General features: G+C 43.2%; 2 protein-coding genes across 2 annotated transcripts; one reads left to right on the top strand and one right to left on the bottom strand.

Moving 5' to 3' along the window:
* Window positions 1–1,741: 1,741 nt before the first annotated feature.
* Window positions 1,742–5,176, bottom strand: LOC140850815 (serine/threonine-protein kinase AGC1-7-like). The gene is made up of 2 exons (XM_073243181.1): window positions 4,584–5,176; window positions 1,742–2,992 (listed from the first exon to the last, which is right to left on the bottom strand). Exons 1-2 carry the CDS (start codon window positions 5,108–5,110, stop codon window positions 2,167–2,169), a joined length of 1,353 nt encoding a protein of 450 aa, XP_073099282.1. The 5' UTR covers window positions 5,111–5,176; the 3' UTR covers window positions 1,742–2,166.
* A 6,088-nt stretch (window positions 5,177–11,264) lies between these two features.
* On the top strand, window positions 11,265–12,966 carry LOC105033885 (probable glycosyltransferase 2). The gene has a single exon (XM_010908855.4). The coding sequence runs from the start codon at window positions 11,386–11,388 to the stop codon at window positions 12,733–12,735; it is 1,350 nt and encodes a 449-aa protein (XP_010907157.2). The 5' UTR covers window positions 11,265–11,385; the 3' UTR covers window positions 12,736–12,966.
* The last annotated feature ends 8,132 nt before the right edge of the window (window positions 12,967–21,098 follow it).

Here is a 21,098-nt window from a genome sequence, read left to right as displayed (position 1 = left end):
TGAGATTGCACTTAGAGATTGTTTGGAGCATTGTCACTGAAATTGTACCGCAACCAAGCTGCGTTGCAATTCAAGTGGCGGTGGTTCTTACATGAAAGCTCATTTCTTCTGTTTGATGGAAAGTTTGTGAAAAGATGATATCTCTTATGGACATTCTGTCAAACACGTGAATATCAGGTTAAAGCACTCCGAGTACATGAAACTGGGGGATTTTCAGATGAAGAGGCTGATATCAAAACCATTTATGGAGAGGGCACGGGCATGGACTTGGGCGTTCACGAGCAGAGGTGCAAGCCTTGAAGAGGGTTGGGGAGGGTGAATGAGAATAGCAGAAGAGCTGGGAAGCGGAGTGGAGGAGGAGGATAGCATGGTAAAGTCCAAGGTGGAGGAGGCAGCGGTGGGCCTAGCAGCAACGTTGAGGGTGGTGGACACGAGGGATTGGAAAGAAGAACGAGGAAGGATAGAGAAAGAGAACGAAGAGAGAAGAAATCTTTTATATTGAAGTTAGCGACAACGAGGTAGCCATGGGCCTCTCGGAGGTGGCGCAGCCTGGCCGCAGCATTGGGAGTGGCAGCGAAAGCGAGGGATAGGGAGGTGAGGGGAAGAGGAGGAGGAGGAGGAGGAAAGATTTTCTACTTAAAATAGTCCTAAAGTGCAATTTAATGGACAACTCAACTTACCACACAATTCGAATTCCAAACATCCAAATAAATCGATTAATCTACATCCTCAACTTGAACCGCATGAGACTCCAGTGACGGAACTCCAAGCAACCTCTTAGTTATTTTTTGTTCGCAACGTGCTCACGGGCAATTAGTTAGGCTGCATGTGCAGCGCATGCAAGAACGAGGATAGATCGATGCCCATTATTCTATAGATAAGCCTTTAACTGCAAGAAAGAAATAATTCAAGGGAAAAATCCTGCTGCAACATCTAGAAAGGCATATTTAACGGATTATGGTTTTCCTTGATATGCATGAAGGTAGGCAGGCAGGATTTACGGTATAGTTTGAACAAAAGTAAATCATGTTAATATCAAATATATCCAATTCTTGTCCTAGTTGTTTTATGTATCTCGAGAGTCATGCTGTAGAGCTACATTTAATTAGGGCTGGGCATGACCAAGCTTGGCTCAGTTAACCCTCGTGGGCATCAGAAGATTTGTAATTACTTTATTCTTAAATTAAAGCATCGTCCATTCTTAATTCCTTACACATAAAACTGAAGGTCTCCACTACTGCAGATGCTGCAAATAGTTTGATACATTAATTTTGGAACATCCATGTACTGTTGCCGCTTCCTGGCAAGTCCGGATGCAAAAACTCAGGCTTTCGGGAGAGGAAAGCGGCCCAGAGATAGGGACGGGACATGTTAGAAACCTAATCAATGCATCTGTTCAGTTTTTGGCTATATACAACAGAGAGCTCAAGCCCCCAGCTGCCATCGATGTTGTTGTCTCTCATCCTGCCACCAGTTGCTGGGACTCTCGCAGTGTTTATTTCCAACAGTATTATACCAGCAGCACTCTCCACCCAAAAGCACCGAACCATCCCCACCCCACAAACAAAACAATCATTGTGTCCGACATGTCACCATCCACCTCCTCCCACGCCACCACCACCATCCTCTGCCCACTCGACAGAGATAAAGAATAAAGAAAAAAGTGAGCCCCCATTAACACACGCACCCGTCCATTGCCAATTTTTATACTTAACCACGCACCCGTGCATTCAAAACGAAAGACATCAATTAGGATATTAAATATTAATAAAAGTATATATCAAATTTGATGAAGAGCTCTCATGCATGAATCCATGAGAGATGCTCTCTGAGAGAGAGAGGGAACAACATAACAAGACCGTGCCCCCACACCATGTTCCATTGACGCACCCGTCACAAGCCAACAGCACCAAACAGTGGGCGACAACGCGGTTGTTCTCATCGTGTCTCCCCGCCCCCGGCTCCAGCAGTTCCCCAACAATCGTCCAACCCCAGCCGTACACGTGGTCTTACTTTTTTATTTTTTTTCTTTTATCTCCAAATATGTGACGCAACATACACTAAGTTTGTAGCCCAGTCCGGAAACCAGTCACGTCTCGGTTCCAGCCAACACGGTCCCTTTCTCTCGGGCCAAACTAAAGTAAAATTGGCTCCACCCGACACGACCTAATAGTATTCCACCGGCGTGCCGGGACTGCTGTCGTCCGACACGTCCCGGCTGCTACCACTGATACTGAAGGGCGCCGGAATATATGGCGGGACCGCGCATCTAAGTAACGCCCAGTTGACGCCGTTAAAGAACGTGTGCCGTTTGATCGCCGTCGCGCCCATCGTGGACCCCATCCGCCTCGCCGGGTCTTTGACTAATAAGCCGGCGATGAGGTCCTTGGCCGATGCCGATACCGAGGGTTCTTTCGGGAACTCGAGCGCCCGGGCGACGATATTGGCGAGCGTCAGCTCGTTGTCGGAGCCTTTGAAGGGCGTGACGCCGTAGAGGAGCTCGAAGATGAAGACGCCGAGGGTCCACCAGTCGACTGTGCTGCCGTGGCCCTCGCCGGAGACGATCTCGGGGGCGAGGTATTCGTGGGTGCCGACGAAGGACATGGAGCGGAGGTCCACGGGCTCGGCGACGAACTCGAGCCCGCTGGCGTTGCCACGGCGGCCAAGCTTCCAGCGGTGGCGGCGCTTGGGGTGGAAGCAGGAGACGGCGGGTACGATGCAGCCGGGGAGGATGCAGGAGGCGGCGGGGTGGTGGTGGTGGTCCGATGCGGAGGCAGAGCCGGCGGAGGAGGTTGGGGCAGGAAGGGGGTTGTGGTCGGAGATGAGGTGTGCGGTGGTGGTGGGGCCGTCGCACTTGAGGGAGAGGTCGAAGTCGGTGAGCATGATGTGGCCGTCGGATCGGACGAGGACGTTCTCAGGCTTGAGATCGCGGTAGACGATGCCCAGCATGTGGATGTACTCGAGGGCCACCACCACCTCCGATGCGTAAAATCTGGACAGCGACGTAAAAATTCCACAATTGATAAGATAATCGCCACCCGCAACCACCCGCCTACTAATAATATCAGAGGTCAATGTAGCCAACTTGCATTTAAAAAGAATAATAAACAGGAGGAGGACAATATAAAGAACTGCATTATTGGAGTTTGTAGAAGGCGTGATGAATTAATTACGGAACAGCGCTCTTCTCTTTACGAGAGAATCCACGTGAGGTGTTCATTAGTTAAAGCTCACCCCACAGGTTACGCTAATTCAGATCAAAACTACTGACCATTCAGTGATGCACACCAAAAGTGAGGGCACAAAAGCCATAATATATGCATTATGGATTTGCAGACTCGTCATATGCGGAGGCGACGTGGTATTTCGATGCTAATAATTCTTCTTTTTTTTTTTTTTTTGATAAAGGATGCTAATGATTCTTCTGTGTAAGATGCTTGTTGGATTTCTAGAAGAGTCACATACATGTAGCGTGACTAATTAGGCATGAAGCTAAGGGATCGGAGATTAGGAGGAGGACAGGAATTAATCTAATTTTTCAAACTTACTAGTTTGGCTTGTTCAGATGAAAACCAAATGACATCTTTTATAATAATTGTTCACTCGTCGATCGTACGAGAGCTGACTCCTTTTAATTGTACTTTTGTAAGGATTTAGGGTTTTTCCCCCTATGTCAGAGGGGGGAGAAAAGTATTAATTGCTAACAACAGCCACTCCATTCTATCCTTAGTACTATGTCCTAAGTAGGAGTTTGATACACTGGGTAAGTGAGTCGTCATGGGGAAATGGACCGCTTATAGGGCACCATGTCATCATTCGTTGACTGCCAGACCGGATTCCAGGCATTTTCCGTTTGCCAAATTCATTTTAGGCAAACGAAAAACGTAAGGTAATGTTCCTCAAAGGATAGGAACAGAAACAATCTCAAAACAAAAGACTTTTGTGATCTCCAAGTCGAGCTATCACTTCCTCTCGATCAGACATGCTCGAATAGTGTGATATCTGCTTGATGTATCAAATCACATCCACATTCGCTACACTAGTCTAGGACTCTAGGATTCCAAAACCTCAACTTGGATCCATTCGAGGGATGTGGGCCCAACTCAGGAGACTGGAGCAGATGGAACCCAGTGGACATCGACGCCCAAAGTCTTTAGCTCTCCAAAATGGAAGTTAAGCCCATAAACTTCATCTCTTTAAATTCGACATAAAATCCTTCAATTCTCTCTCACCTCGGGTTAATATATTAATTTTGTTTCCTTTTCAAAAAGAAAAGGCGACACCGAAACGTCTGCTGGATCTAAAAAACATAACTTAGATGCAAGTATGCAACAAACAAATAAACTCAAATCATTAGTTTCTCAGTTCCACTAAATTCTCTTTTTTTCTTGAAGGTCGGACTTCCGAATCCCCGTGTTGCAGGAATCCAGGGCACTGATCCAGATAAAAATTTTCAAAAAAAAAAAAAAAAAAAGGATATTTGACAAATAGAAAAAACATTGTATTTTACTTAAAAATTTCAGCGATATTATTATTAGTTAGGGATATATATAATATTTTTGTTGCTGAGTTGCGCCACTGACCTGACGGCGGACTCGTCGAACCGCTTCCCGGGCTGCCGCTGCCGGAGGACGTGGAGATCGCCGCCGGGGCAGAACTCAGTAAGGAGGCACGACCACCGTTCGTTCTCCGCGATCCCGTATAGCCGCGGCAGGAACGGATGGTCCAGGTTCTCCAAGATCTCCCTCTCCGTCCTCGCCCGCCCCTCTTTATGCCGGCCTTCCAGCTCCTTCTTGTCCATCACCTTCGCCGCCACCACGCATCCTTCGCCCCCGCTGCACTTGAGCTCCGCCAGGTACACGCTGCCGATGTCCCCGCTTCCGAGCCGCTGCACGAATCTCATATCGGAGAGCGCGAGCGTCCCGCCACCGCCATCGGATCTGAGACGCCGGACAGCGTCGAAGCAGGGATCGCCGGCGGAGTGGGGCTTGATGGGACCGGAAGAGGAGGAGCCGGAGCCGGTGGAGGTGGACGACACAGTCTCGTAGGCGGAGCGGTCCGACGAGCCGAAGCTCATGCTCTGGAGGTCGTCGGCGGGATCGTCCGGCATGGCGGCGATTGGGAGGAAGAAGGGAGAGAAATTGGGGGAGACGAGAGGGAGGAGGAGGGGATTTTGAAGTAGTGGGGGGGAGGGTGTTTGGGCCGGCGAGCAGCGGTCGGGCCAGTTGGCGGGCCCTGGATGTGGGGCTGCCCCTTTGCGACACGAGTCAGGGACCCCATGGAACCAGAGATTCCGGCTCGGGTTTGGATTTTGTTAGACCCACCGGCCTCTTTACGCTGCTCCGCGGTTCGAGATAGGAGGTGCCGTAAGATTTCGTCAGTCCAGATGGACGGTTCTGCTTGGCTTTTCCACTCCACCGGGGTGCAGCAAGGAGTGCTGCCGTACATGGTGTTCCCGGAGGAGCATCGTAACATGACCCATGGATCCATTCGATTTAAGTGAATGCTTGAAGGACTCCACGATGAACCCAGAAAGGGCCCCGTGAACAAAGTGGCGGACGGAGGACGGCCGACTAACTCTATTATCCGGGCCCACGACTATGTAGTTCAATTTCGAGGTTCGTTTAATAAAACCCTGTTGGTTTAAGTGTTTAAGTCCGCAGTTAAGTAAATGTTAGCGTATTAGTCGGCGGTTAACGTGGGCAACGTTAACGGAGCTTTTTTTTTTTTTTGGGTAGAAATTAACGGAGCTATTTAAGAAGGCAGTGATGGAGACAACATGGGAACGCGGTGCCACCGAAGGGTTTGTGTGGTGAAGTGAAGCGGAAAGCCGGGAGCCAGGGGTTCTTCCCGGGTGCAATTAATGCTTGGGTCCGCTGCCGCGATGATAGCTGGACCAGCTGAGTGGCAATTTGGCTTAGACCTGGGTCCTCGATTGCGGATTGAGAGCGCAAAGCCTTTTTTTTTTTTTTTTCCTTCCTCTTCTTTTTCTTTTTTTTGGTGTGTGAAAAGGACAACTATTGGATTGGAAGGATAGGACGAGTACTATAACATGGCGTATGACGATGGCATTAGTTGGCGTAAAACCGTGAGGGTTCTCGAGTGCGTGACACAATGAGGGATCCGGCAAGGGCATCGGCGCGCAAATTCACATATATTCTTTGAAGGGGCATCTAGCGAGCTAGAGTTCTTGTATGGCACTGTCCAGCAAGGACAGGTAATTCCGTAGCCACATGACACTACTGACTACTCGCTGTAGCCATCGTACTCTAATAAACTTGCAATGGTTGCATTTGAAACAAGCTAATGGTACAAGGTTTTTCAAAAATAGTTTGGGTAGGTCGAATTATTCGAACTTGTTTACAATGAAATTTAGTTATATCCCAAATGGTTAGTCTTGGATCTTGCATCTCACGGTATTGATTTGGTTCTGTTTATTGCAACGAGAAAACCATGGCATATCATGTGTGATGCACATGTAACTTGAATTCTTAAATATTAAAATTTATTTAAATTAATAAATAAGCCTTACACTTCTTAGTTAACAGCCACGCGCACACTAACTAATGTGGAGTGGAAAATAGAGATAACACATAAATTTTATCATATAAAAAAATAGATCGACAAAATTGTAGCATAATGTACAAAAATATGCCGATCACTTTTCTAACAATACTAATTGCCCTTTCCACATTGATAAACAACATAAGTTTAAGCCGTTTTTGCTCAAAATCTTAATCGTTCTATCATGGAACATAAACTAATTTGGATGCTCAAAATTTCAAATGTCAATTTAGTATTCTATTATGCGAGGGTTTAGATAGCAAATGAATGTCTCAAATTAATCACATGAAAGAAAGAAATTGATTTCTAAGATATAATTTCTTTAGCATCCTTGAAGATCCGTCACCTAGTTATTCTTATACTAGAGCAATATACCTTGAACATGAATATGTAGATACTAGCATCCACCAAAATATGAAGTTTTGTTTACGATGTCACGATCCAAGTTTCTACATGTGACTTGGTTTTTAGTGAGTTTGGCATATCTTTGAATCCATCTCAACATTCAAATTGTCTTGCAATCTTATTATTAATGGTGTCTTATGGAAAAAGCATAGACTTATTTGGCTTTATAAATTACAACAGGGATTAGAGTAAGATCTGTCTATCTTGAGCTTTTCTTGGAGAGAAAATGACTTGTTCAATGGTCGAGAGGAGATTGCCAGTTAATTACAGGGCAGAAGTAGAGCAATAGGAACACTCTGTTGCGAAAGAGATGCTAGGCCATAATGACTCAAATAAATAAATGGTGACTTTTTCTATTATATAATTGGGGGATGGAGGAATATGACAAAACATAGAAGAGTGGGTATGGTGGAATAGAACTTACATTGAGGACTTAATTTGGCAAGTCCATGATCATGGGCTATGGGTCTCTCGACCACTTATTTCTAATGACAGATACAAATATGTATGCAGTCATTTTATAGGTGAAGTTTAAATTTATATCTTTGATATAGTCTCCAAATAATCTAATGAAAAATCAAGTTATTTTCGATGATCAGGTACACGCACATGCACTGCACAACAAAAAAATAAAAAAAAGAAACCCTTGCATGCAGCCATCCATCATGAATATTGTACGTGATTGCGTGCAATCATCCATCATGCGATACATTGTAGATATCGTAAAGAACGCACACTGAAATATTAATCACGATGTAAAAGATAATCGACGTATATCAAATTCAACGTGGCTTATTTTTCAATAAGAAGAGGACCTCTGCCCGCTCCAACTATTAGATTTTGACCATATGGAATGTTGAACGTCATATTTAGTGGCTAGTTAGGCTATCTTTGCCATCGGAAAGAAAGGAAGATAACCAGTGGAGCAGACCCGCTCCTTGGATCAACACACGGAAATGATGACACCACGTTACTGCTTTTGACTCTCATCTTGAGCTGGTGCTTGGCTCTGGGAATTTGCTTTCGGGGGCCGGCTTCTTGTTCACTTTGATGGCTCTTGGAACGTGTCGTCAGAGTGCTGCACGGAGGGTCAAATGTTTGGGGCCGTACCACAAAATCACTTTGGAACAACCAGCATTGCAGGCTCTCAGAGCTCTTCGTTCGTGTGGTATATATTAATAATGCCCTTGTTTAGCGCCTTCCTTTCTTGTTTACGGACCCGATTCCCGGGCTCCACGTGGAGGCTTTGGCCGTATGCTTTTGAAATTTTACTGAATGTCACTTTAGATCCGGTTGGAAGGTGAAAAGTAACATGCTATGGCGTTCGATGTGGAGACCGGGCTACATTCTTCCGCCTTTTCGCTGCGAAAGCTTCTTCTTGTCGGTTTCCCAAATTCCACGGTGAGAAATCAAGCATGATGGCTCCATCATACGAGATTAAGCAACTTATCCAAGGAAGATAACGCAATCTTGACTGGTTCCGTACCCGGAGGACTCTGTTTCCCACAACAGCTCTTCAGCAAGATGGAGTAAGCCATGGTGTTTCTGAGTGTGGTCCCTTCTATGTACTCGTGGAGAAGGTATTGGAGCTCCTCATTCTATGCCGTTGGAGCCTTCCCGAGTTTTCAAATTTTACTTGGAGCGGGAGAAATCGACGCAGGGTTTACGCGCGTTGAAGACTGAATAATTCAGGTTGTTCTAGAATTTTGACGGCAATTGTTTGATGATCATAAATGATGTTTCCTCCTTCAATATGAAATTCATTTCGGTGAACCGATGGGGTATGTGTTTAGGTTTGGCTGATAAAATCTTGAGATGTACATGAAACTGGAACTGTACTCTTGTAGGGTCCATTTTATGTCAAATAGTGCCACGGGACTTGTCACGATTAATACTCGGATATCCGTCTACGATGGCAACCCGACAATGTAACTCGGTAGTTGGCCGAATATGTCCGAAATTTTTTTGGGTGATAACTTAGTCATCAACTCGACAGCTGGCCGATTGTTTTATTTGGAGGCAGGCCGAGTATCTATTATAGTTTGCAGAGCACCTGTAACATTCGACCTAAAAAATTTAGGGGTCGGTCAAAGAACGTTACTTAATGTAGAAATTAATTGATCATAATTATAGGATCGTGGGTTAAAATAACTGTCCCCTCACAGTTCCACTACAAATTCATAACTCTTACATTTTAAAATCAAAATCAACGGAGGTTATCAGATAACAGCTACCCCAAGAGAGGTAAGATGGAGACTGAGAGGAGAATTCTAAGCTCTTATAGGCATTTCTTAGCTTTCACACTGTTGGCTCTTTCTATTATTTTTTTTTTTATTTTGATTGACTTAAATATTGATAGATTTTTTGCCGGACAATCTCTAACAAGCAAATTTACTTTATACGTCCACAATCCCTTTAGAAGCAAAACGTATTTATTCAGCTACCATTCAATTATCTCATCGGAGTTTAGCAGCAGTACTCTTATTATGTGCATAAATATTTTTTTTCTTATGTTGCAATGGGGCTTTATAATTTTTTTTGCCATATGGCGGGAGGAAAATGATGTAACTTGTATGATTTGTTGTTAGATATGAAGAATGGTTGACTATGGAGTTACTAGATTAGCAATTATGGCCTCGATTAATCATTTGGTTGCGTGCATTATGGATGATGTGATCTAAATATGTAAGCTCGCGGCTGTTACTATCCAATCTAGTTGGCCAAATCGGTGATCAATAATGGTGATCAAACTGGCCGACTAGTAACCATGAAGATTGTTACTACACCATAAATAAATAAAAAAGATCCTAGTTGACTTATATCCTTTAATAAATAAAAAGGTACTGGCCTAAAATCTTACCATTCTATATTTGGCTTTACCATATATGGAGATTAATAAATCTTGTAGACTCATTTGTTTCGTGAAAAAAATTTAATCTCCCTTGAATGTATTTTCTGAAAAGTTGATGCTTAGATATATTGTATTTGTGAAAATGGTTTTGTGAAAAAGTTGTGTAAAATATTTTTTGTGTTCTTAATGAACTGACTACAAAGAGAAAAAATAGGATATAAGTTACTAACTAGGTTAAAGGGCGTTCCTAAAAAGAAGGCTTTTACCTTGATTTCCAACCCATGGTAAAGTAGAATTTCTATGTCCCTCACAGGTTTCTATTGTCTGAGGTGAAAAACTTATTCCCATGGAAGACTAGTTTCTATTTTTCTCATTTGATACCTTCAACTAAACATATATAATCTATTTTGCCATGTTTCTTCCGTGGATCGCGCTTCAACCCCCCTTCTTTTATCGGCAAACCAGTCGAGTCCGGTAAGTTCATTATTCCACCATGAGACATGGATGATATTTCTCACCCCTCCAAGGCCGCCTGCTTTCAAAGATATGTATCAGATTAGTTCATAATTTAGTATTGAAACCTAAAGATTTTGGACTCTTTCATGTTCAGTCCTTGAAGTTGATAACTTGGTTCGTTAATGACAGCCATCCATGTACTGTGGGACGACAGAATCTTGTGCATTATAGGGCCATTGCTTTATATAGAGCAATTGTTCTTGATGCATCATGATCATTGTTTAACATAAGAACGGGTATGCTTATGAAACGAGACCGTCAAGTTTGATTTGGAGCTTCAGAGGATACGGCCTCCAACTTGGAAGCAACTCACGAAACCCCAGGTCCAGGTGGCCAGGTCTTGCAAACAACCCCGTGATCACTGTCTCGCATGCTTGACCCACTCCAATGGACAGCTGTCCAACCTAATGGCCGGGCACCGACACGGTCCATCATGCCCTACCGCTCGCAGCGGCGCATCCATGGAATACCATCTGATCGGTACTGCTACATGGTGAGGCAGAAATGTATGATGTGGGAAGACGGCTGAGCGAAATTTTAGTCTTCTTCCGGAGTCATTATAGCAACGCTCACATCTCTACACCCGAACAGAAGTACTGAGAGTGAAAGCATGGTTTGGATTCAGGCACTATAGCAACGCTTACATCTCCACACCCGAACAGAAGTACTGAGAGTGAAAGCATGGTTTGGATTCAGGTAAGAGCAAAGCCTGCAGTCTATCATGGGCTGAAGCCCCAGCTGTTGACCCAACAAATGGCCGCCCACCGACACCGCCCATTATCTTCTGGCACGCGCAGCGGCGCAATCCGCGCCAATCTTCCAGCACGAATCTTGAGAATCGGACAAGGAACGCGTTTTTTTCCGGAGTGACGGTGCCAAATCTACAAGAATCTGCCACGTGCCCACGTCGACCCTAATCACTCCTAAGCCTCTTTCGCCTGTAATCCTTTTGCCGCGGGCGGCCGTAGTCGAACCCGCGTCCCTCCTCATGAGTAGCGGCACCAGTTAAGAAACCTCGAAAGAGAGAAGAAGGGGGGAAGCGACCTCGAATGGGTCAAGTGAGGGACCGCGGCGGCCTCCCCACCGCCCGAGCCGGCGGCGGATCTCGCCGGCGGCAGATTCAGAAGACCTTGAACAACCTGAAGATCACCGTCCTCTGCGGCTTCGTCACCATCCTCGTCCTGCGCGGCACCATCGGCGTCGGCAGACCCGGCGCCGACGCCGACTCCGACCAGAAGGTCATCGAGGACATCGACCGCATTCTCCGCGAGATCCGCTCCGATTCCGACCCCGACGACGAAGAACGCCCGCCTCTCGACTCCTCCTCCAACTCGACCTCCCTCTCCGCCGCCAATTCCACAGCCACCGCCGCCCTGGCGGCGGCCAAGAACTACACCCTCGGCCCCAAGATCTCCGACTGGGACGAGCAGCGCCGGCGGTGGCTGAGGGAGAACCCCGGCTTCCCGTCCCAGGTTGCCGGCGGCAATCCCCGCATCCTCCTCGTCACCGGATCGCCGCCCAACCCTTGCGACAACCCCATCGGCGACCACTACCTTCTCAAATCCACCAAGAACAAGATCGACTACTGCCGCCTCCACGGGATCGAGATCGTATACAACATGGCCCATTTGGATCGGGAGCTCGCGGGGTACTGGGCGAAGCTCCCGCTGATTCGCCGCCTGATGCTTTCCCACCCGGAGGTGGAGTGGGTCTGGTGGATGGACAGCGACGCCCTCTTCACCGACATGGCCTTCGAGATCCCGATCTCCCGCTACGATGCCCACAATCTTGTCATCCATGGCTACCCGGATCTCCTCTTTGACCAGCATTCTTGGATTGCCCTAAACACCGGCAGCTTCCTCCTCCGCAATTGCCAGTGGTCGCTGGATCTTCTCGACGCCTGGGCTCCGATGGGTCCCAAGGGGCCGATTCGGGAGGAGGCCGGCCGGATCCTCACTGCCAACCTCAAAGGCCGGCCGGCGTTCGAGGCGGACGACCAGTCCGCCTTGATTTACCTGCTTCTGTCGCAGCAGGAGCGGTGGGGCGACAAAGTCTACATCGAGAATTCCTATTACCTCCACGGTTTTTGGGCCGGCCTGGTGGAGCGTTATGAGGAGATGATGGAGAAGTACCACCCGGGGCTCGGGGACGAGAGGTGGCCCTTCGTGACGCACTTTGTCGGGTGCAAGCCCTGCGGTAGCTACGGGGATTACCCGGTTGAGAAATGCCTTGGCAGCATGGAGAGGGCCTTCAACTTTGCCGACAACCAGGTCCTCCGGCTTTATGGGTTTGGTCACAGGGGCTTGTCGAGCCCCAAGATCAAGCGGATCAGGAACCAGACGGCAACCCCTCTCGAGGTCAAGGATAAGCTAAGCCTTCAAGCTGGAATATCCAGTTGATGACGAGAATTGACCACCCATTCACCCTATTCCAGTGCCGCGCAAGGTCAGGTTTATGTTATTTGTTGTGAGATAGGTTCTTCAACTTAGTGAAGCATGTAATATCAAGCATTTGATGTTTACTTATTTTGACAGCACCACACTCTGATTTTTATTGTTACTTTGGGATTTCTTTGTGAATGAAAATTAAACAAGGAGGAGGAAAAAAATTCTTTCTTCAGATAACAAGTACATTGCCATGAATCTGTGTATGTCAATGCTATTGTTCTGGTTTGCTATGGAACAAAGAAGAAACCTTGAAGTTCAAAATTACATAAACTCTAACTCTAGAGGCTCTCGTCTATTGGGAATATAAAATAGATGCTTACTTTCAAAAATTTTGCTTTTGATTGTCAAGAATCAAGAGCTGAGACATTGCACTTTTCATCCTCGGTCTTAGAATACTAGCACTAGATGTAAACCATAAACAATGGTTGGGCTACCTCTCTCTTCATGTTGTAAACTTTAATTCCAATGCCCATCTCGATTTATTTAATGCAACCTCAGCTTAAAGTTATTTCAGAAGTTGTAGACATATGAAAATGTAATAACTTGTAGGGTAACTTTTCCTATTCCCCTATTATTCATGAACCAAACAAATCCTCTAGGATAGAAGCTTGGTAATATCATTAGGATTATGCTATAGAGTTGCAAATTGATGAATTACCATTGGATAACTGATTGCTGCTTTTGCCTTTTGGAGTGGATTTTGTGAAACCATCCTTATTTTTTCTTTTCCTTTTCATCAAATTTTCTGTCCTTTATTGGACATTGAAATTACGCTAGTATCCTTTCATCTTTTTGAAATTCAAGAATCTATTGAAAAATAAGATCATGCTTTGCCTCCTCAAAGATCGTATGGTACATTGTACCCGAAGCTATAGTTACTTAACCATAGACCATGTACCTTCTTCATTTTCAGGTAAGTTAATCTACTTTTTTTTATTTTGGTCCCAATATAATATGTAAGAATTGATCCAACCTGTTTGGATACATAGGGGAGAAGACAAAAGAAAAGAAAGAAAATGAAAGAAGAGAAAAGCAAGGAAAAGAAGAGGATCTTGAATTCAAGAGAAGAAAAAAGAAAAGAACCAGGGACACAAGGGAAAAGAAGAGAAAAGAGGAGAGTTTCTTTTCTCTCTGAATCTCTCCATAGCTGGGAGAGGTTAAAAAGGGGGGTTTGGAGTGAAACAATTTCTCTCCTTTCTCTTCTCTCTCCGCTTACTTTTGAAAGGAGGGATTTTAACTTCTATTCATTTTTGTCCCAAAATTTGTAACCAAACAAAAGAAAATGAATGTTTCTTCTTTCCTAACCAAAGCAAGATCTGTATTTTCTCCCCTGATTCTCTTATCTTTTCTCCAGTTCTCTCAATTCAAATAGGAATAAAGTGGGAAAGCAAACTCTAAATCATTCTTTCCTTATAGGGCTTGTTTGGGGATGATCCACTGAATCCGATTGGATCGGGTGGGGAAGAGAACACCAAAGGGTGGGGGAGGGAGGGAGCTAGAGCAGAGAGATGGAGATCGTTGGGTTGTCAGCCTGGTCTCGGTAGGATTAGAAGAAAGGCTTCTCTAAGTTTTTATTTATTTATTTATTGGATGGGAATGGGGAGGCCCTTTACCCCTTTCCCTCTTCCTCTGCGCTCCCACTACCTCCTCTCCCCCTCCGGCAATCTCTTCGCCTCCAAATGCGGTCGGATCCGGCAGATCATTCCCAAACAGGCTCGCATGTTGTTTCTTTATCTCGGAAAACCTTCATCTTGTGGAGCTTAGTTGGTTTTATAGTACTATGTTTAGAAAAGTGTTATTTGTATATTTTTGATTATTCATTCCTGTTACTTGTCCCCCGTCTTTTCCTCTTCTTATTTCTTGACTATTGCCCATTACAAATTGTAACCTGTGCTAAGTGGATGAAATGGGAAAATAAAGTTTGTGTTGGAACTTTTTGAGTTGAATGCTAGATCATTTTGGTGGATCTCTAGCACAAGCAGATCAATTACTAGTGTTATGAGTATAAAGTGCGAGAGAAGATGATAATAATGATGTAGGATTTACATGATTAAAAGAAGTCCCAAATCCGCCACATCATGGACTAAACACCCTGAAGTGTCACATGGAGGTCTGTTATAGTGAACAACAAGATAATAGGGTTATTCCTTGTATTTTCTTTCTGCAGTAATTTTGCACAAGGTGGAATGCACCATGGCTATGATCTTGCATAGGATTATACAATGAAAAATGATTTATATTGCAGGATTAAGAAGCATTTCATTTTATGTTGAAGGCAAGAATTGGCTAGATAGACATTCATATTTCACCAATATGGCTGTATCCAAGACATCAAATGTAATTTCTGCCTAAATTTTGCTAAAGAGTTTATCTTTTCATTCCAAGAATATGAAAGTCCCATAGTGAAGGAAGATCCTATAGGTTTTCTGGACATTGCCAAACTACGGGTCGAAAGAATTCAATGAGTCGGTTGATGTGTGCATAACGGAAGATGTGAATTCATCCTCAATTCACAGGAATGGTGAATTGGGAGCTGAAGAAAGCATCTCATTGATTGTATTTAACTTCAGCAATTGGTGCAACAAATTTTCCAATAAACATATAGAATATATAATATAGGAAGATTCAAACATTTCCATTAAAACTTGCTTTTAGGAATTGGCACTTTCATAAGAGATCTTCATCTCCCCCCCCCCCTCTCCATTTTGCACGTCACAGACCACCTTTGTCATCTTAACAATCTTGTCAAGGCACCACCATCTGTACTTCTCTCTCAATGATGCTGATGACTATTGGTTTCCTAATATTGTTGGATATGGACCCGCCATCCAGTGCCTTGATGTTATGTGCTTAGAATATTGGGATACTCAAGCTGCTTTAATGGAATATGTTGGTTTGGTTATTAGTTGTTCATATGAATCTTCAAGTTTGTCAGTTTGGCAATGATGTTGATAACTGCTCATTATGTTCTGTCTGTTGAATGACATAGCATCTCAAATCTAATGATCTAGCTGTGACAAACTTGTGACTGCTATATTGTTTTAGATAATGATTTTTCCAGTAGCATAGGATATTTTTTCTTATGTAGACTCAAAAGTGAGAAGACAGGGTGAGAAATCATCTTCAAATTCCTTACCGATGTTAGACTCGAAAAAAAGTTGTCTTCTTGTCTGTTAGCCTGTCGCTTTTGCAAGATGATGGAGCCTCATGATCCCACTTAAAGCAATAATCAACAATCTCTGTCCCAGTTATTTGGGTTGAGAGACTAGTGGTGGCATTACTGGCGATTGTATTCATCTTAATTTGTTAGTTGACTGCATAGAAAGGGACATATTACATACTTGTCCACTTCAATATGTGTTCCATATATTTTATTGTGATGGAAACGAAAGATCATAGTGTTTCAGGCATGCCCAGTTCTGACCTGGACTTGATATCTATGCCTCTAAACTAGTCCTGGACCTAGATCTGATTCTTATACCAGGTTGGTCCAAGGTCTGGCAAAATTTTTATACCTTATCAAGAATGCAATGTCCACCTATTTTTGATACATAGAGGGTTCATTCTTGGTTTTGCTTCTTAAATTACCTATAGCTGCTTGGTAACTACTAGTAAGCTAAGATGGTTAGCTGGTTTTAAATATCTTTTTTCTTGTCAATCAGATATTCTGATTAATTTATTCCTTTTAATATGATTATTGGTATTTGTGGTAGAGCTAGTATGGAAAAAGAATGATATGTTAGAGAAAGCCTGAGAGCTCGGCAAAGACAAAGTATGAAAATTGGAGACATGTTCAATAGTACTCTGGTAAATGGTTGCATATGTCTAAAGTGAACACTAATTAGATGAATATAGATCTTTTAATGTGGTTGTAGCCTGGTATCCACCGGTGATAAAACACATCTCAAATAAAAGGAATAATGTTTATGGGTTATGATATATGTTTAATTGCTGCCAGCTTTTTATTTTATGTACTGCACTTTCCCTTTCTAAGAAAACAGAATATTTGTCGCTCAAACAAAATGTTGCACATGTTAAAGGATGCACTAGGTGCTTATTTTACAACAAGGAAGCGTTTCTAGTGATTAAGGAATGCAAATTCAACTGTCTATGGCAGGTGAGATGGTTAATTTTATTACTAACTTTAACCTGGTAAGCATGCCGCAGCCTACCAATGGAACACTTTACAGTCAAGCTCCGAGGCTGAGAGCCTGTGACAAGTGACATCATACCAGGTTTATCGTGCGTCGCAATTGTTATTAGTCATGTGGGCCTCTTACTGGGCGATATTAGGGTCGAGGAGGATCTGGTAAGGTCAAGTGGAACACAGGCCATGGGTAGGTCCTCCGCTCTTGAGTAGGAGCCAACTGTGATGAAGACATCACCGCATTAGGTGGGAGAGATTATTGTAGTCCTATATTGACTAATAAAAAGGGTGCCACATGGATTTATTGACCCGAGCCAGTTCTCCAACAGCTTAACGTTTTGGGCTGAGAGTCTGATATGGAAAACGTCAAATGATTTATGGTAATACGGTAGCTTTCTGGCTGAAGCCACGTTTTTGTAGATAGTAGGGGCCTTTGAGCCCTAGTTGAGGCTGCCTTGGTGGGTTTGTTGGCTCCCTTTGTTGGGATGGAGGCAGTCTAAGCTGGATGGGCTGTCCCCTACTGTTGAATCCAATTAAGCTGGCCTGAAATATCAAGCAAAATAACATGGTAACACGTGAAACTGAAGAATTAGTTTTTTTCCCTAAATTTAACTTCTCTCTCAAGGGAAGGGAGCATGCGCCTCTAGCCTAGTGCTCTTCATCAGTTAATCTGCCTTCTCCTGGTGCTCTTATTTCTTCTATCATGAGAAACCAACATACTTAAGGTGATGAAAGCGAATACATTTGTTGATGATGGTTACCAAGATCTGATGACATCATGTGGAAAATATTGTTTAGATTATTGTTAGTTGTGATTCTGCTCCTCATACTTTAGGGTCGGATTTTGGCTTGCGTAAGGAGGGTCCTTACACAGTGTCAAATATTCGTCTTGTTTATTCCACAAAGTTAGATGGTAAATGAATGAGTTGGTGCATGCCAACCTAATTCATGAGCTTATAATGCATTAGTATCAGAATTAACCGGTTGCTTGCTCCTTTAAAAAAAAAAAAAAAAAAGAATATTGAAAGTTTCAAATGATCTGAGTCTAATATGATTGCTGTACCTTCTTTTTCAGGAAGGCACCGGTAACTAGTTAAGGGCATCCTTAGAAGCTTCCTTCCGTAGTGTCTTAGATATTATGGTACATTTTGAAATGTAAAAGCAGTAGGATTCAAAAAAGTGGTGGCTGGGCGAAGCAAGTGGCAGGGAATTCATTGCTTGACAGATTGGAAAGCTTCCATCAGTGCCCTGCCCCTATGCCGATCTCTAGCTACAAACCCCACAGAGCAGACAAACCATCTCTTTAGTTACCGCAACGGCCTATGAGTTGATTAAGATAACCAACAACCATCAAATGATTGAACCAATTCTCTTTAGGCACCTTCATACCATTATTTAAACATTCATTGACCCGATAATCAGGTGACGTTTGGTAAGAGCCCAGATTCTTTTCAGACTAAAGCAACCACAAGGAAACAATTTATGCAGAAACATAGACAAAAAGACGACTGTAGAGATGTAGAAAAAGCTGTGTTATAATACAGATTAAATCAACTAAATCTTATTTGTATTCCCTTGAAGTCGGAAGTTGACAAGTTGGGGAAACAAAGTCAAATATGTGGAAATAAACTCCGTAATAAATGGAGCACGTTTACGCGGAGTCCTTGGAGTCGACAACAACAAACATGGCTAGCGAGTCTGATCGACGACCCATCTTTTGTTTTAACGTGTTACGCATTGACGGTGGTGTGTGTTCACAGCTTCAATGATTGCGTGATGTATTTGGCAATCTGCAAGGTGGAGGAGGCAGGGAGGAAAGCTGAAGGGCTGTGTTCTATCTTATTCGTTTACGGTAGCCAGGAATGAATGCGGTAAATGGTTGATTGAGGCGAGACTAGTCACAGGAGCCAGGAGGATCCCTAAGCAATTGAGAAGACGAAATAGAGCTTCTCATCTCTCTTTCCTGCGAAAACCTTTGCATGCAACCAGATCGTCAATTTATTTGTTCAAGGCTGGTTGAGGGAATTGTTGGGAAAATTTTTTGGGTTTTCTTTTTCTGCTGAGAGAGACTAACCAACTAAATAGCCTGGGAAAAACTTGGATCGAGCTTGACTGGAATCTAAAGATGGAGGAAAAGTTGGGAGGAGCCGATTCGGAGGAGGGACGGTGAACTTGTCTGACGGCAATAGAGGTGGTGGCGTGTCACGTTGATTATGGAGCTTGTCGCAGAAGAGATCAGGGGAGTGATAGTTGAAGGCGTTGAAGAATTTTTGGAGAGGATATTTTCATTAAACAATAGATCTATGATACCATATGATAGTCATGTGCCTCAACTCTATTGACATATACGAACATGGAGACTATTTTATATTGATTTGGAAATTTTAAAGGCCATTTTAAAATTTTTAGTAATGAGAAGGTGTGTGTGAGAACCCTGAAGAAAATACTATAATTCTTAAATTTCTATCAATCATTTCATGTTCTAATAAGTTTTTTGGTTGAGAAGTATTAAAATATAAAGAAAGAAAAGTAAAAAGAGATTTGAGATATCTCTTATCTATAGGTCAGTCCGGATGCATCACGAATAGTTTTGAGAATCGTATAAAAATAAGAATATTGCCTTATGTGTGGATGTTGACGGCATTAATATTGTTGGTTTTGTTGAGCAATAAATAAGTCGATTATTTTTTTTTGGCACATCAGATGATTCGATTAATTTACACCCTCTCACCAAAGATTTTCAGGTTAAAAATAAATTATGGGATTCATTATTAATTTTATCCAAAAAATACGACATTATTTTTTTTCATAGTAATTTCATAGAATATACTAGTCCATTGGAAATTTTCTGAGTGAAGAATTTTATAGAAAATTTCAACTCCCAGACGGGAAGGGTATCAAAGTCGATGGCCCGGTTAAACCCCCAGCCTTGGTGGGGGGTTTTTAATCAGGGACAATTTCAAAGACAGTTTATCCAAAGTGAGAGAACGATAGATGGAAGCTCCCGGATGCCCTTTTATTGTTCATACCGTTGGTTGGAAATAAAAGCAAGCTATGCTCTTCCTGTAAGAGTCCCGTCTTTGAGATTGCGCCAAACTATCCTTTCAAAGAGATTGAGCAAGGGAACAACACATATGCCATTTGTCGTATTTTAAATCTCTGTCTGCTTACGTTTCCCACCTCTATGATAAGTATGGTATTCTATCACCCAATTAATTATTGCAAGTTGGCTATCACACCGATTTTTCTAATAAAAAATCCTCCATCTTGCTTGGATTACCGCTAAGCAGCTGAGGTTTTTAGTGGTTACAAGAAAAGTAGAGTGGTGCATGCCTGTATGGGGGGGATTAGGGTTCCAACCTCAAAATTAGAACTTGGAAGGTTGCAGAAGTTGGATGAGATTAAGTTGGGGAAAATAAAAATTGATACGCGCTTATCCAATTTGATGGCATAGCGGTTAAAGCAATTTTTATTTGGACGCCTTTCTTTAATTGTCCCTGGACTGCGCCTCCATACTTTTTGAAATCTCACGGTTTGAATCATCTAATATTCCTCGGAATTCATGTAAGCGAGCGCACTATTTTACGGCAACTGGTACGGTTGTGATAGGAGAACGTGCCACCTTGAAACAAGGATGATCCATCCCGGGATTTGTTATGCAGTTTGGATTCATGTCCGGCTGCCTTTTGCTTTATTGGTTTTCTTATAGGTTAGGCCAGGTATCCTTTAGATTTGATTAGTGAGATTCGCTATTAATAAATCAATACCACATCTCAGTCACGTACAAAGTGCTTTCTTCCAAGGATAGAGAAAAAGATTATGTTAAATGCCATGCCATGTTGGATGCAACAAGTTAATCAAAAAAAAAAATTATCAGAGCTGTATTATGCTCATATCTTATGCAGGACCTACCGTTGAATTAATTGCACATTGATTGGTAAAAATGACTGCCAAACGTATTCTTAACTTTTTTGTGCCACTAGCATCCTGTCATGCATGGATTTTAATTTCAAAACCTACTCCAAAAGGAGTTAGAAAGAAAAGGAATTCTAAGGTTAATCATTCATGACAAGAAGATTTGGTCTTGTTGAATGGTTGGCCATTAGCGAACAAAGTTATCGATTAGAATGTTTAATTAGGTATACGGCAAAGACAACACGATCTGTGG

Source organism: Elaeis guineensis, chromosome 9, assembly GCF_000442705.2.
Source record: "Elaeis guineensis isolate ETL-2024a chromosome 9, EG11, whole genome shotgun sequence".
NCBI lineage: Eukaryota > Viridiplantae > Streptophyta > Magnoliopsida > Arecales > Arecaceae > Elaeis > Elaeis guineensis.
Note: the sequence above shows the minus strand (reverse complement) of the source record. Positions and strands in the feature narration are given on the sequence as shown.

Coding starts and splice junctions, on each gene's coding strand:
- LOC140850815 (XM_073243181.1), bottom strand. CDS start 5,110: ATGCCGGACGATCCCGCCGACGACCTCCAGAGCATGAGCTTCGGCTCG. Junction 2,993..4,583: donor TTCGACGAGTCCGCCGTCAG/GTCAGTGGCGCA, acceptor GTCGCTGTCCAG/ATTTTACGCATCGGAGGTGG.
- LOC105033885 (XM_010908855.4), top strand. CDS start 11,386: ATGGGTCAAGTGAGGGACCGCGGCGGCCTCCCCACCGCCCGAGCCGGC.